Source organism: Rhinatrema bivittatum, chromosome 15 (assembly GCF_901001135.1).
Source record: "Rhinatrema bivittatum chromosome 15, aRhiBiv1.1, whole genome shotgun sequence".
NCBI classification, from domain to species: Eukaryota; Metazoa; Chordata; class Amphibia; order Gymnophiona; family Rhinatrematidae; genus Rhinatrema; species Rhinatrema bivittatum.
The window spans coordinates 77297178-77313351 of NC_042629.1; the positions used below are offsets into that span (position 1 = coordinate 77297178).

The 16174-nt window shown below is 51.1% G+C and overlaps 1 protein-coding gene across 4 annotated transcripts in view; it reads right to left on the minus strand.

Moving 5' to 3' along the window:
* ENO1 (enolase 1) overlaps window positions 1-13477 on the minus strand; it is a 28178-nt gene extending 14701 nt beyond the window's left edge. Inside the window, exons 1-4 of one of the 4 annotated variants that reach the window (XM_029577876.1) lie at window positions 13456-13477; window positions 11211-11304; window positions 9258-9353; window positions 7450-7508 (exon numbers count right to left, since the gene is read on the minus strand). In XM_029577876.1, coding sequence (XP_029433736.1) covers window positions 7450-7508; window positions 9258-9353; window positions 11211-11295 — 240 coding nt within the window. In that variant the 5' untranslated portion in view covers window positions 11296-11304; window positions 13456-13477. Of the gene's footprint in view, window positions 1-7449; window positions 7509-7764; window positions 7824-9257; window positions 9354-11210; window positions 11308-12923; window positions 13069-13455 lie in introns of those variants that run through there. The other 3 variants (XM_029577874.1, XM_029577875.1, XM_029577873.1) reach the window with 3 other exon arrangements.
* Between the last annotated feature and the right edge of the window lie 2697 nt (window positions 13478-16174).

Here is a 16174-nt window from a genome sequence, read left to right on the forward strand (position 1 = left end):
CACATGGAGGACCCACTGGTCTGACGGTACGCCGGCCCATCTCTGAAAACTGACAGCAACCACGCCCTGGCTGTGGGGACGGGGCGCTGGGGCTGCGGCGAGAGAGGGGCCGACCACCTTTCATGGCGAAGCTTTGGTCCCGGCGACCCCGGGGCTCCCTCGCTTCCCCCGAAAAGACTGCTGCCGCAGGAGGAAGACCAATACGACTGACCGGACGACCTATGAGGGCGCGACTTCCTGGAACCACAACAGCGGGACTTGGCCGAAAAACGAAGACCGCGTCCTGGATCTGCCCTCGGGCAGCCTGAAAACCCTGTTGTCCCCCAGGGAAATCAGTCGTCCTCCAGCAAGTGAGAGAGCATACCCATAGTCTTCGCGACCTTCAGGCTCAAAGCCGGAGAATCCCACACTTAATAGAGCAGAGCTGTCACAGAGAGGCGAAGAGGAATGGAGCCCAGCCGAGAGCCCTCAGGCGGCGGGGCGATTCCCAACTCCTCCAGGCTGGCGGGAATCAGGGGCCAGCTCCTTCAATCTCGAGCCATCCCCTTCCGAAGCCTGTTACTGCCTCGCCGCCCCCTGCAGTGGCACGCCATGTCCCACAGCCCCCCTCGGAGGCGGGAAGGGCGCCTTGGAAATCTCCGGACCTGACGATTCAGACGTAGACCTCTCCCTCAGCCCCCCTCGGAGGAGGGGGGGGGGCCCCCTTGGAAATGTCCGGATCCGAAGACTCAGAGGCAGGGTCCGTGCCCACTCTAGGCGGTACGGCCCGGAACGGACGTTTGGCTAGGAATCGCCCCACTGCGGTCCGCGGCCGAGGACGTGTCTAGAGCAGCGGGATCGGCCTCGCAGGCCCCCCCGCCTAGCCATCCGGGCGCCTGTGGGCTGTGCGGGCCTTGCAGGCCCCATGCCTGGCCAAAAGAAAAACCCCGGGCACAGATCCTTCAGGTTTCGTCGTTTCTCCCCCAGCCGTCCCCCCACTGCCCCCGACGGCGAACCGACGGCGGAGCCGGACGTTGGGGGGGGAGAATGAGGGGAATCCCCGGAGCCTGCTGCGCTCGGTGTCGCGCTTGGCGCCGGCACCAAAATGGCCGACTTTCCCGCGAATGGCGCGCGAGCGGGCGGCGCAGAAATTATTTATTTATTTATTTATTTTTTACTTTCTTGTCCCGCAGCAGACGGCAACGGCTTGGGAAAGACCGCCGGACGGTCCCCTCACAACAGCGAGAGGCTGCCGCTGAACCAGCACCCCCCCCCGAAGCCAGGTCGCCGATCCCGTGCCCCCCCCCTCCCGTGTCGCAGCCCGAGGACAGCTGAGGGCGAGGGAGGCGCGCGGCGCTGGAGCCGCAAGTCGATCAGGCCGACCTATGCGGCGGGAGAAGGGGAGGAGGGGGGGGGGGAGAGAGAAACAAAAAACGCCGAATCAACCGCGCGAGAGGAAAAAGAAACCCCGGCGCTTGCGCCGAAACGAAAACCGCTCCGGCTATCTTCCCCTTTTTTTTTTTTAATTAAATTACCGGGAACTGTCCCTTGCAGCGGTCCAGCGTTTCGGCCGGGGTGAGTGAGCCGGGCTCGACCCCTAGCCCAGCCAGTGCTCCACCAGCGGGGATGGTCCCTACAGGACCTGAGAAGCCCCGGGGAGCCAACGACCCAAGCCGCAGGCCCGACAGGACGAGCCACGAGACATGCCGACGCAACCGCGGGGAAACAGCGAGCAACGCGATTCACAAATAATGAACCGACCTCCCCCCTGCCAGCGGCGCCCCCCCCGGAGCGGCGACGCGAAGGAACGAAGAGCCGGAAAACAAGCAACAACTGATTTCCTTCATTTTCTTTTTTTTTTTTACAAAACCCTGTCACTGACCACAGTCCTGGAGCCCTAATCCAGCAGGGGTGAGTGAACCGGGCTCCCCGGTGTCACCCCTGACGCTGCTACTGGTAAAGCCGGGTCCTCGACCCTAGCAGCGGCCTCAACCAGGGGGGGTAGTCCCCTCAGGACCTCACAACCCCCCTGGGAGGCAGGGCGGACGGGACGTCAGTGACAATTTAAAATGCAAAAAGTCAAAATTCAACAATTCCCAAATAAAAACAACTATAGCCCAAACTGGCCTAAAACCAAGACAAAGAACCGACCCCGACGGAATACCAGAATCAGGTCAGGAAGGAGCTGTGACCGGACCTGCACCATCTACTGGAGACAGAGTAAGACTGAGGGGCTGTGACTGGCACAGGGGCATATATGGCTCCGCCCACAAGTTTTAGTCTGTCTCCATCTACTGGTGCGGAGTCACAACCCAGGTGTCCTGGACTGATCCTGGTACGTACAGGGAACAAGCTATGGAAGTAAAAGGCCTTCTAGCCTGAAGGGTAGAAAATCAGGGCTACCAAAATGATAAGGGGAATGGAACAGCTCCCCTATGAGGAAAGACTAAAGAGGTTAGGACTTTTCAGCTTGGAGAAGAGACGACTGAGGGGGGATATGATAGAGGTGTTTAAAATCATGAGAGGTCTAGAACGGGTAGATGTGAATCGGTTATTTACTCTTTCGGATAGTAGAAAGACTAGGGGGCACTCCATGAAGTTAGCAGGTAGCACATTTAAAACTAATCGGAGAAAGTTCTTTTTCACTCAACGCACAATTAAACTCTGGAATTTGTTGCCAGAGGATGTGGTTAGTGCAGTTAGTGTAGCTGGGTTTAAAAAAGGATTGGATAAGTTCTTGGAGGAGAAGTCCATTACCTGCTATTAAGTTCACTTAGAGAATAGCCACTGCCATTAGCAATGGTTACATGGAATAGACTTAGTTTTTGGGTACTTGCCAGGTTCTTATGGCCTGGATTGGCCACTGTTGGAAACAGGATGCTGGGCTTGATGGACTCTTGGTCTGAACCAGTATGGCATTTTCTTATGTTCTTATGCTCATACACAGCTGCTGCCTGAAAAGCCAAGCTGCAAGACAAAGTTGATCCTCCTGATCTGAAAATATGGGACCCTGGCGAAGTAACCCCTGAAGGTGAGCTAGCCGAAAAGGACCATCCACGGCCAGATGCACCAAGTCCACGAACCACAGATGACGTGGCCACTCTGGCATGACCAGAACCACTGTCCCTGGATGTGTTTTTATGTGACAAAGCACTCGACTTATGAGTGGCCATGGAGGAAACATACAGAAGACCTGTTGGCCAGGGACACACTAGAGCATCTAGGCCCACCGAGCCAACTTCTCTCCTACAACTGAAGAACCTGAATGCCTTTGAGTTGCCCTGGTTGCTATGAAATCCACCTGAGAACTCCCCCCTGGCACAAATGTGGTTCCAGGCTTCCAGGAAGTTCCCACTTCATGGGGTCCAGTTGCTGTCTGCTTTGAAAATCCTCCTGAAAGTTGTCCACTCCCATGACATGAGAGGGTGGGATCGCTTCAAGGTGGCACTCTGCCCATGCAAACAGCAGCTGAGCCTCCCAAGCCGAAGCAAGGCTTCTTGTACCTCCTTGACAACTGATATGCCGCAGTCATTACTTTGTTGACAATATCTGAACCAGGGCAGAAACAGCTCCAATGCCCTGCACACTGCTCCCCAGCCTTTGAGGCTGGCATCCATGGTCAATACCACCCAATCTAGGACTTCCAGAGGCATGCCCTTGCCCAGATTGGTCAGAAACCACCACTCCAGGCTGGTCTTGGCCTCCTGTTTTAGTGGTAAGGGGACATAATACTCATCGGACATTGGGTGCCACTGAGACAGTAATGCTCTCTGCAATGGGAAGATGGAACCAGCTCAGACATCGAAGCCCCTGCAGATAATCCCAGACCTGCAGGACTGGAAGATTCAGCAAGTGAGAAACCTGCTCCCACAATTTCGACATTCTGTCCTCAGACAAATACCTTGTCCTGCCAGATATTGAAGTGTGCCCCCAAGTACTCCAGAGATTGAGTGGCTCAACCCAGGGAGCTCAGGAGTTGCCTCACCCACTACACCCAAGTACACTCCGCATCCAACTTCACCTCGATGAGTCAGTTGTCCAGGTAGGGGTGAACAAACATCCCCTCCTGTCTCAAGGTTGCTGCTACCACATACATGAGAATGAAAGAACCTGAAACTGGAAATGCCAGCCCAGCACCTTGAATCACAGCAATTTGTGATGCTCCTTTTGGATAGGAATATGGAAATAAGCCTCAGAGAGGTCCAAGGACACCAGACACTCCTTTGCAGAACCACGATCACTGTACACAAGGTCTCCATCTGGAATCATGGCACTAAGTTCAAGATCACCTTCTGCAAACTCAAGATAGAACGGAAAATGCCCTCCTTTGGTACCACAAAGATGGAATACCTCCCTGCCGGGGAACCGGGAGGATGGCTTCCAGACTTAGCCTGCACAGAGTTTCTACTGCATTGGGCAACTCCAGAAAGTTCTCACCCACTCACCACCTAAGCTGTAACCATCCCTTATTACCTCCAGTATCCAGAGGTGACCCTGACCCAATATTAAAATCATAAGATGCCCCCAACTAAAACAGAGGAGTGGGTGCCCCTGGTTTCATTGAGCTGGCTTACTGGCTCCAGATCCCTGACTAAAGCCACATCCAGCAGAACCAGCTGAGGCCCCAAAAGGCCCACTGACGATTTGATGACTTCTGCCCCACAGTGGAAGAACTCCATGTCTCCTGAAAATGAGCTCCCGATGACCATATCCTCCAGGAGTCTGCCCTTTGTTTCACCCAGAGACTTTATGAGCTGGTCTAATCCTCCCTAAAGATCAGCTTGCCCTTGAAGGGAAGGTTACATAACAGTCTTAGACAACACGCCTGCCGACCAATCATGCAACCACAAGAGGCATTGAGCCACTACCACCAAGAGCGTACTCTTAGCTGTATTGTGCATCAGATCACACAAAGCATCTGCCACAGACCATCCCTACCACCAGACAGGCTGTCTGTGTGGGGGGGGACAGTACCCCTGGAGACACCTGCTCCTGCAGTCCCTGAATCCAGCATAAGCAAGTACACACAACCAGAGGTTCAGAGCTAAACCCTCAAACACTTCAATTGGACCTCTAGCTTGTGATCCTGGACACCTTTGAGGGCCGCTGCCCCAGGATTGTCTTCTTGGTCACAGCTGATACCGCAGCAATGACCTTAGGCGTTAAGGCACTCTAAGTGTTCCTCCAACTAGGGATACAGCTTCACCATGGCCCTTCCAGCCTGCCTTAATCATATGGCACCTTATTATTATTGATCTTTAATAATTAAGGTTTTATTTTTGTATTTATTATATGCTTTTTGAAAATTTTAATAGAGTTTATTTTTTTTTTAGTTTGACACCTCTGTACACCGTTTTGACTAAACTTTGTAAAAGCAGTATAGAAATATTTTTAAATAAACTGAGCTTCTGAGTCTTCTTTGGAATGGGAAAGGCACTGGGGGGCCCTGCAGGCCATCCAGGATGGGGTTAACACCCTCCTGAGTCAGCTTGATCCCTAATTCCTCCAAGACCTGAGGAATGAGTGGCTGGAGCTCCTCTTTCTTAAATAAGACCACCACCTCCTAGGGGTTGTCACCCTCCACTCCAGCTGCTTCTGGGAGGTCCAGGTCATTCTTGCCACCCTCCTCTGAAGGTTGGTCCTCAGTCTCCCTCAGGTCTGTAGCTGGAGAGGCCGCCTACTCCTCCCAACAGGTTGTCAGAGTCCCCAGATCCCTAGGGTCTTGATCTGGACAAGCAGCCTGCGATACCTATCCAGTCTCCTAGAGGATGCCCCCAAGGACACTCGAGCTCTCTTGGACAGTCAGAGGGGGCTCCTTGGAGCTCCACTTGGCTGCCTGACCTCATACACAAGGACAAATAAATTCCAGAGAAAACCCAGAAAGGCACTTTGAAACCCATTCAGGGCCGCTAGGCTCAGAGACCTTCCCTTCACAAACCTGTGCCGCAGGGGAGAGAGTCCCCCGACTGCGATTCCCCATGGCAATAGGAGGGGGTGATGTCCCTATCTTAGCCCCCACCCCCAACAGACCAGGAGGCCCTCCAGGTCTTAGGACTCTTAGTGTAGATCCCCCCCCCCCCCCTGCAGCACAGCCAGTGCACATGAAAGGGAGTTAAGGTGAGCTGACCCGGTCCCACTGGCCTCCACATGCAGTTTCTCAGACATTCTTGCTGTTGCTGTGCCCCCGTTGTGAGCAAGGCCACACCATGTGGTCCCAGCAGACCACTCAAAAACAAGTGTGAAGGTCAGCAAATACAGGAGTCTCACACAGGAAAAAGGCTTCAGAGAACTGCAAAACGCAGCAGGAACAGAGGACGCCTTGGCCCGCTGTCCATTCAGCACTACATGGGCAGGCAGAGGCCTGCACAGAGCTAAAAATAAACCCACACATGCTGGAGCAAAAGAGGTTCCCTGCCTGGGAAACCCCCCCCAGAGCATCAGCAGCCACTCCTCCTCACTCCTGAAAGACCAGCAGAGCAAGCCACGGTCCTGCACCACAGGCCAACTCTCCTGGCTGTCCCTCAGTGTCTTCTTTAAACAAACTACTACACTACAGAAGCTGATCCCTAAAATAAAGAAGAAAACACCTCAGCAGGGACATTTATTTTATTTAACAGCTTTTCTATACCAATATTAATAGATACATCATATTGGTTTACATGAAAACTGCAGGTAGAAAATGACATCAAACAGGGACTGGGCAGTGGACTGAAGGAACGTAACAAGAGTAAATATAATATACAGTAAGCAGGAAATCCAACTGAGAGCAAGTTCACATATCAGAAGACGGGTATTGAATTGGAGGCCTAATAAGAGCAATGGATAGACGGGGCTGAGGACCTCATCTGGGAATGTTTGAAGAGCCAGGACTTCAGCAGCACACTTCCGAGTCTGCCACTCAAGGACAGGAGGGGAGCTCAGAGCACAAAGGGGGGCCCCAGAAACAGCAGGCAACTACAGCCAGGGGAATCCAACCCCCGTTTGCCCGGCTCAGCTCGAGGGATGGCCCACTAAGAAGCCTGGCACCTCAGGGAGCAGCTCCAACTGTAGATCAGTCAGGGCTGCACCTCTACCATCGGCTGGAGACAAACTACTGAGTGCCACCTGCAGTGCCCCAAGGTTTTGTGCTCTGCCTCCATCTGCTGGTAGGGGCTGAGCTGGGAATGTTCAGGAAAGGCTGCTTAGCCAAAATGTGCACTGTTCCGTAGCACATTAAACCACCCCACCTTCTCTCTTTAGGCCAGAGTGTGATTCTCACTTTTATAGTACTTTCTAGCATCTCTTCTTAAAAGGTTTGCGGTGGCCTGCATGTTCAGAGCAGGCAGGAATCTCTTATACCAGGCTTTGACAAGTTGTTATTCCAACATCAGAATAAGTACGGTTGCAGGCCCAGGCTTTGCCATGCACAGCACGAAGGTTGAGGGGAAGAGTACATGCCAGTTCAACTTTACAGGTTAGTAAAACTCCTACCTTCTTAACCAGAGCTGGGGCAATGGTTTTATTGACGTGCTCAACAGCTTTTGATACACCTGGAAGGACAAGCAAAATCAATCACTAATCTAACCCCACACAGCTTAAGCAGGTACTAGAGGATCAACAACCTCCACAGGTGCTGAACTCTGTGCCCCCATCCAAAGTCAGCACTAGCTTTGGTTGGGCTTTATTCTGATAGGAGTTACATGGAGACTGCAGATAGTCTAGGAATACCTGCCGGGCAAGGTTAGTTTGCAAAACCCCATGCACTTTGAGGCAACTGGTGTAATGCAAGCTGCACACGCATGTTACCTGAGTGCACATCGCGGGTCCCAGGAATTCGTTTACATATTTCACAGCTCGAGTGACACCTGAGTGGAGCAGAGTACATGAAGGACAGAAGAGAAACAAAAAAAGAAGGAGTGTAGGGGCTGAAATTTAAACTCCCATTAGGCATCACTTTGAACTAGTCCAGTTTGCTCAACAACCTACAGCTCTGTAGACTGAAAGGCAGATATGCCCAAGTTATCGAAAGCAGAATCTAGAAAGACCAAGTGCTGTGCAACGGAAGTTAAGAGTAATTGCCCATAGATTTGGCACTTCTGATGAACAGGGCTGAAGAGGGACACTGCAAGCATGGCTCCCCTGCAGAGAGCAACCCTTACCCTGGCAGATTTTAAGGCACCTACAAATAAAGATCCTAATATCTCAACAGCTTCTTTACAAAGACCGCATTAACCTTTAATATGCAACAGTCTCTTGCCCTGGTGAAGAGTTTGCCGGTAAAGCCACAATGCCACGAAAGTATATTTTAAAAATGGCATCAGATCAGAATATGCTGGCCTGGTCTTTTATTAGCATTCTTACAATAAAGTATTTATTCTATTTATTTCACTTTATATATTTATTGCTCCGTTCACCCCTTCTTTATTTTCCTACTCCAAGTTAAGGCTTCCTTGTTATAATGTCACTGTATGCTCCGTATCTCTTGTTGATTGGTTAATTTTATATTCTGCTTAGTTCATTGTAAACCGAGTTGATTTGATTTGTATCAAGAAAGTCGGTATATAAAAGCCTCAATAAATAAACAATAAATAAATAAAGACTATGCCTTGTGCTTTTCAGCAGCAGTAACCTCTGTATTTGGTTCTTACCAAGGCAAGAACAGATATAGAAGAGTCACAGCACAACAGCACAGTCCTTGAGAAGACTTTACATCCATCTGCTGACTGAAGTCTGTCTTCCCTGGGGCAGCCTGCTACCTTACTAGCACGGGGATGGCCCTCTCCTACCTCACGTGGAGGTGATCCGCTGGAGACCAGATGCTGGGCATTTCTTGCGTTATGAATGAGCGCTACCCACACAGCACAAACTGGTAGAAGGACCATATGTGTACAAGTGAACAGCCACTGCACAATGTGCCACAACCCAATGCTACTTAAGTATCATAACCACTGAATGCAAATCAACGCTAAGCTTGAAGGCAGCAGGAATAGAAAGTAACAAAAAGGGGACAACTGCTCTTCAACATTAAACTTGGAGGCAAAATCTGGCTCCTTTATTTGTAACTCTTCAGTTTGAAGGCCATCCATGCTCCTTATCTGCAGGTTCCTGGCCAGCTCTCAGATTACTGAAGTTAGGGGGAATTGGGTTTATATTTTTACATTCCATTTGCACTGCAGTGTCATCTAGTTTTATACTGGGAAGACTTATTTGGAAACAGCACAAACCATCTATGCCAATCAGGACAGCTGGTTTGTGGCATGAAATTCCTCTAGCCCAAAATGTCACAAAGCGTTCTTTACCTTTTCCCAGGAAGCGCGTCTTGTCATTGTCACGGAGCTCCAACGCCTCATAGATACCGGTGGAGGCACCACTGGGAACAGCAGCACGGAAGCAACCTGAGCAGGAAAGGCAGAAAGGGGCAAGTGAGGGAGGAGGCTACAAACCTATCTGTTCAGCTTAATTCTTTGCTGACTGAATAGTAGAGATCTTGTACCCTGCAGTTTGCAAAGCATCAAGGCTGCAGGTGGTCTTCTGGGTTTTCCACCCAGCAACATGCCCACACCTCATTCCAGCTCGGCACCACGAGTCTGCAGTCCAATGTTCAGATTATCTTGAAGACTCGGGCACAATGACAGAAAGACATAACCCAACAGTAAATCACTGAGGTCCATCCAATCTGCCCTGCAAAAGGTCTGGGCTTCTAATCTGTACAGATTTCCCCCTGCAGAAGTGTTACACCTAAAGTTACCACACATTACCTTCATAAAACAGATATAACCAAGCAATAAACCCCTCGCCTGCAGACGTGTGATAGAGCCACAGCTCCCAAATGCAAGAAGGGACACAGCTGTATTCCACAAGCAATACTCAGTGAGGGGCAGGCCATGCAGAGCCAGGTGAGAGGGAATCACATCCTCTGTATTCAGGGAGTCTTGTCTGCAGAGCTGAAAAGGCAGCCTTGCTATATCCTCCACAATAAGGAGGAAAGGACCTTGACAGGTCATCACTGAAACATTCGCAAAGGCTTCCAAACCCAGTACCCACCTCTGGTGGGACAGGCAGACACTCTTGTACCCACCTAAGGATAATAAGAGCAATGCCAGGAAATATTCCTGCCCCTTGGGTCAGAATGAGACTACAGGCAGTGGTTCTCATCTACTGTGTCCCTTCAGCTCATCTTCCACTAAGCAGGCCAGATTCATCTTCGGAAAAGCTCCAGGTCGTGAAGAGGATTCAGGATTAAGAGAGTTTCTGGATCACCTGCTCCCTCTTTGTAGGCATTGTGACATTTAACAGCCACTCTAAGAAGATGTAAAACCTTCCCTGGGTTTGTTTTTTTTTTTTTTAAGGGGGAGGGGACGGTGAGGATTGGTTAAGTTGTCTAACATGTCTGCTCCTCACATTTCCACATCCAAAATGAACAGGAATGCTACAAGAGAGTCCACACTGCCCAAGATGAGTCATTTTCCCTTCATTTACACAAAAAGACATTCCCAGCTCTCTGGTGCCAGCTCTACCCAGTGTGGCACAAAGACGACATTACAGGCTCCTGTGCTCACAAGAAAGAGGATTCCTCCCCAGCAACTTCACCAGCAGCAGGGTAACCGATACTGTGCCCTGAACATAGCAAGGCATCCTGTTTCTAGAACGGGCCCCCCTCACGCCCAGCAAGTGCCAGCTGCTAATGCACTGATGTTCTCCCCAGGCCAGGACAGCAGTAAATATGCACTGCTAGAGACTCCTGTGGATCTAACATTCATACCCAGTGCATGCCAATGCACCAATTTAAATCTTTTCCAGAAAGACTGGCTGCTGTGCAAGAGCCGCAACAGATTACAAGCTAATCCCCAACAGGCCTGTGCCTGCCTAGATTCAGCCTGCACCCTTCGTCCTCTCAGTAAGTGCCCAGGATGCAGACACTTCCTGCTGCATTTCTGTAATGAGCTATATAATGAGCCATAAATGCACAAAGTTCCTGCATGGACCAACACTGCACCTTCACAATTAATGGCCAAAAACATATCCCATGCTATGGATTTGTGTGGGTAATGCAGCCTGCAGCAGAGCTAAGCAAGTGTGCATTCCTGAACACAAGTGCACACTGGAACATGTGTCAGCCCAGTCCCTCCCAAAGCATATTTCTTGCCACCCCCCAGAGGTGAGCAGGTGTGAACAAGCATGGCTCAGCGAGTCAAGCCCCCTCCCCCTCCCAGAAACTGCAGGGAGGGACAAGCCCAAGCCACAACGCTAACCTTTTGCAGTGTAGAGGTCAACCTCCACAGTAGGATTACCACGGGAGTCAAAGATACTACGAGCATGGATTTTCAAGACAGACATGGTGGTCTTCTGCTGAAAGGAAAAGACAGTCCATTCATACCCAAATTCAGAGTCTAAAATTAGTATTGATTTAAAGTGAGTGCATGAAGATCGTCAAACAGAGCAAGCATTGAAAGGATAAAGTCAGATGTGGCCAGAGGCTGCTGCACGTGCAAGCAGAGTCAGAGATAAAGTCTGTCGAGTTTCCCTTTCATAACATGGGGCAGGCTGACAAGGTAGGTACCTCAGGTCCTGCCAGATATGGGAAATCCCTACAGACTTGTCTGCCAGCTTCCACACTCCCCTCTCTCTTTACCTTTTACCCAAAGGAAAAAAAATAAAAAAAACTTAGATGGAGTGTGCTTTACTATGTTTCCCATACAAACCCCCATGACTGGAGTCCTAAGATTTACTGTAGGAAAAAAAGATGGAGGGAAACTGTACTGTGGTATTCAGACAAACGAGTGCTGCTCCCACAGTCGGACCCGTGCATGAGAGCTTACTGGCCCAAAACGTCTCCCTCCTTACACAAGAGGTGGGACCCGGCAGGCACATGACTAGCGAGCAGCCCTTCCAGGGTTGCCAGGTGGCACCTGCAACAAAGAAGCTGCTGCTCAGCTGAAGGCTTGTGAGCAGGGTGAGGCGCCCAGCTCAGGTTTCCGAGCCTTTACACGGGCTGGAGGGCAGGGAAAGCAGCAGCGAGCAGCCCGGGCTAGGGGAGCATTTCACAAACTCCGCACCAAAAGCCATTTCCCCCCGAGTCCTTGCAATGACCTCCCCAGCAGCTCCTCCCGCGTGCCGCCCCGGAACGTGACGCAGGACCGTCAGCAGTGCAGCAGCGACCGGGGGGTGCGGCTCCGAGAGAAGAACCCCCATCCCCCACCTCACAGTGCAGGCACCGCCGGGGGGGGGGGGAAGCTGTGCATCTCCGAGAGAAGGAACCCCCCCCCCCCCTCTTATAGTGCAGCCGCCGGGGGGGGGGGGAAGCTGTGCATCTCCGAGAGAAGGAACCCCCCCCCCTCTTATAGTGCAGCCGCCGCCGGGGGGGGGGGGGGGGGAAGCTGTGCATCTCCGAGAGAAGGAACCCCCCCCCCTCTTATAGTGCAGCCGGGGGGGGGGGGAAGCTGTGCATCTCCGAGAGAAGGAACCCCCCCCCCCTTATAGGGCAGCCGCCGCCGGGGGGGGGGAGCTGTGCGGCTCCGAGAGAAGGAACCCCCCCCTCTTATAGTGCAGCCGCCGCCGGGGGGGGGGGGGGAAGCTGTGCATCTCCGAGAGAAGGAACCCCCCCCCTCTTATAGTGCAGCCGCCGCCGGGGGGGGGGGGGGAAGCTGTGCATCTCCGAGAGAAGGAACCCCCCCCTCTTATAGTGCAGCCGCCGCCGGGGGGGGGGGGGGGGGGAGCTGTGCGGCTCCGAGAGAAAAAACACCGCAGCATCGGAGCCAGGGCGGGAGGGGCGCAGGGCTTTTGCCGGGAGGTAACGGCTCCAGGCCGGAGACCGCGCCTTCCTTTACCGGAGGCGCTCACGGACATTTACCAATCAGAAAATAAGAACAGCGGGGAGGAGCCCTCGGCTGCACCGGAAAGGGGAGAAGAGCCATCAGCAGCCAGAACCGTTACAAACCGCCCCCGGGGCTAGGACCGGCTCTTACCTGGCGGGGGGCGGCGACAGGAAGCAGCTTACGCTCTGGACAAACGGACTGGGACCGGGCTCCTTCCGCGCGCCGCCCTTATCAACCGGGAAACCCGCCCCGCCGGCCCGCCTCCCATTGGACGGTGCCGGCAGAGGGCCCGCCTCTCTTGCCCTGCGATTGGTCGGGCTGCGGCCGCGCGCCTGCCGCTGAGAGCGCGCCCGGGCTGGACGTGCTGAGCTGCACTCGCGCGGAAGCGGGAGCGAGTCGGGCAGTGAGCATGCGCCGGGGTGAGGCTCAGTCTGCGGCCGCTAGCCACCTAGCAAGCCGATAGATAACCGGATAAGACCTTACTGACCCGTTATCTGCTACCACTTATTCGGCTATTTGGCAGCGGATAGCTGGCTAGGGCTACCTAGCAAACTAGAAGCAAATAGCCACATATGTAAGGATATATCCAGTTATCTGTCAACTGTTAGCTTTCTCAGACAACCAGATAGATATGGATCTTGTGAGATCTCCAAGATTGCTTGTTAGATTTTTCTATTCATACCGTCAAAATTGCAGTGCATCTACACTGGTTTTGCTTCTGGAAATCTCAAATCTTTAAAATCTGTTTGACCTCTGGAACTAGCACAGTCACACGATGGCAATGTCCTTTCGTGGATTGGAAACTGGTTAAAAGACAGGAAACAGAGAGTAGGATTAAATAGACAATTTTCTCAGTGGAAGGGAGTGGGCAGTGGAGTGCCTCAGGGATCTGTACTGGGACCCTTACTTTTCAATATATTTATAAATGATCTGGAAAGGAATACGACGAGTGAGGTTATCAAATTTGAGGTGATACAAAATTGTTCAGAGTAGTTAAATCACAAGCAGATTGTGATAAATTGCAGGAAGACCTTGTAAGACTGGAAAATTGGTTATCAAAATGGCAGATAAAATTTGATGTGGATAAGTGCAAAGTGATGCATATAGGGAAAAATAACCCATGCTATAATTACACAATGTTAGGTTCCATATTAGGTGCTACTAACCAAGAAAGAGATCTAGGCATCATAGTGGTTAATACATTGAAATCGTCGGCTCAGTGTGCTGTGGCAGTCAAAAAAGCAAACAGAATGTTGGGAATTATTAGGAAGGGAATGGTTAATAAAACGGAAAATGTCATAATGCCTCTGTATCGCTCCATGGTGAGACCACACCTTGAATACTGTGTACAATTCTGGTCGCCGCATCTCAAAAAAGATATAGTTGCGATGGAGAAGGTACAGAGAAGGGTGACCAAAATGATAAAGGGGATGGAATAGCTCCCCTATGAGGAAAGGATGAAGAGGTTAGGGCTGTTCAGCTTGGAGAAGAAACGGCTGAGGGGGGATATGATAGAGGTGTTTAAAATCATGAGAGGTCTAGAACGGGTAGATGTGAATCGGTTATTTACTCTTTCGGATAGTAGAAAGACTAGGGGGCACTCCATGAAGTTAGCATGTGGCACATTTAAGACTAATCGGAGAAAGTTCTTTTTTACTCAATGCACAATTAAACTCTGGAATTTATTGCCAGAGGATGTGGTTAGTGCAGTTAGTGTAGCTGGGTTTAAAAAAGGATTGGATACGTTCTTGGAGGAGAAGTCCATTACCTGCTATTAATCAAGTTTACTTAGGGAATAGCCACTGCTATTAATTGCATCAGTAACATGGGATCTTCTTAGTGTTTGGGTAATTGCCAGGTTCTTGTGGCCTGGTTTGGCCTCTGTTGGAAACAGGATGCTGGGCTTGATGGACCCTTGGTCTGACCCAGTATGGCAATTTCTTATGTATTTTCTGGGCCGATGCAATAAAACACTTTCCTAACATGCCCCCAGGCACCTCTCCTGGGGGCGCCATGCAATATTCTAATTAGGGGTCACGCTGTCAAGGAGGCGCTAGGGTCCATTGCTCGCGGGAGAGACCAGCTGTATGGGGCCATCCACCGGTTTAGATATTCAGCCTCCGTTTTCTAAATCTGCGCACTGCCACAGGTTCGGAAAACGAGCACACTGTTTAACTGAACGTCTGTTTCCTGAACCTGACCGCCAGCACTTTTTTTTAATCTTTCCTTCCTCCTACTTAATATCGCAACAATACAGAAAAGTAGTATTTTCTGCTTTTCTGTACAGAAATTAATGCCTGCTCCATTGCATCAGGGGATTAGGCTGCACCTACATAACCCACGTCCAACTGCAGGTTAAACAGTGTATTGCATGGGCCCCTCTGTGAATGGCATGAACACGCCTTTGAAATCTTCCTTTCACCTTGAGGGCCTCCCTGACTCATCACAGCCCAGGGACTGCTAGAGTGCCTCAGCGTTGCAACTTCCCCACCCCTTCCATTTTCCAGTAAGTGCACACACGTTACAGACCTCTTAACATGCAAACGTTTTTCTCACCGCTGAATGCTGAAATTCCATGTCTGAGATTTGTGCTATTCATGAGCTCTGGGTCAGTTCCTGCTGGGATGGTGGCACTACGCTTCAGAAGGGAGAGGGCTGGGTGTCTGTGTCCAGAGGGATAGTGGGAGGATATGGGGAGCATTGCTGTACTGCACTGTAAGAGAATTAAGATGCAGGAATGATTTTTGGATCGAGCAATCGGATTCCCTACCATGCAAAACCTGCAGTAATGGAACAGGGGTATGTGAGGTCATATAGAAAGAGCAGAAAAATACAACTGAGCTGGGCACAGAGAAGAGCATTTGTTATCTAAAAAGCTGCAGCTTAGCTCACAGGCCCGTGCAGTAACCTGCGCATTAAGAGCCTGGGTGCTAGATTTCAGGGCACACTTTTAAGCACAGATTCCAGTTTTTAAAAACTCCGGATGCAGTAAGCTAATGCTATGCTAATGAATCCAGAGTTCAAAAATGCATTGAAAGGAACTTGGGGGGTGGGAGTTATCACTGAAACGGACCAGGAGGAAACAACACTTATCCAGTTAAGTAGGGGTGGTTGGCCTGGTAAATCCTGACTTCTTTTTTGGTGATTTTTAAGGGTTCTAGTGCCAGCACAGCAGCATTGGAAACATAACTCTGTCTCTGACCCAGGAGTTAGGTTTCCAATGTTAAGAAACCCCGGGTTATTGCCAATGCACCTCTCTGCATCAGGGAGTAGTGCTTAATGCCCTCATTTGCATGGGATTTCTATATCAGGGCGCTAAGCAGTGCTCACATTTTTTAATGCAAGAAGGCGTTTAAACGGGTAAAGCTGTGCATTGGGCTGAATGCACTGTTCTGCATCGG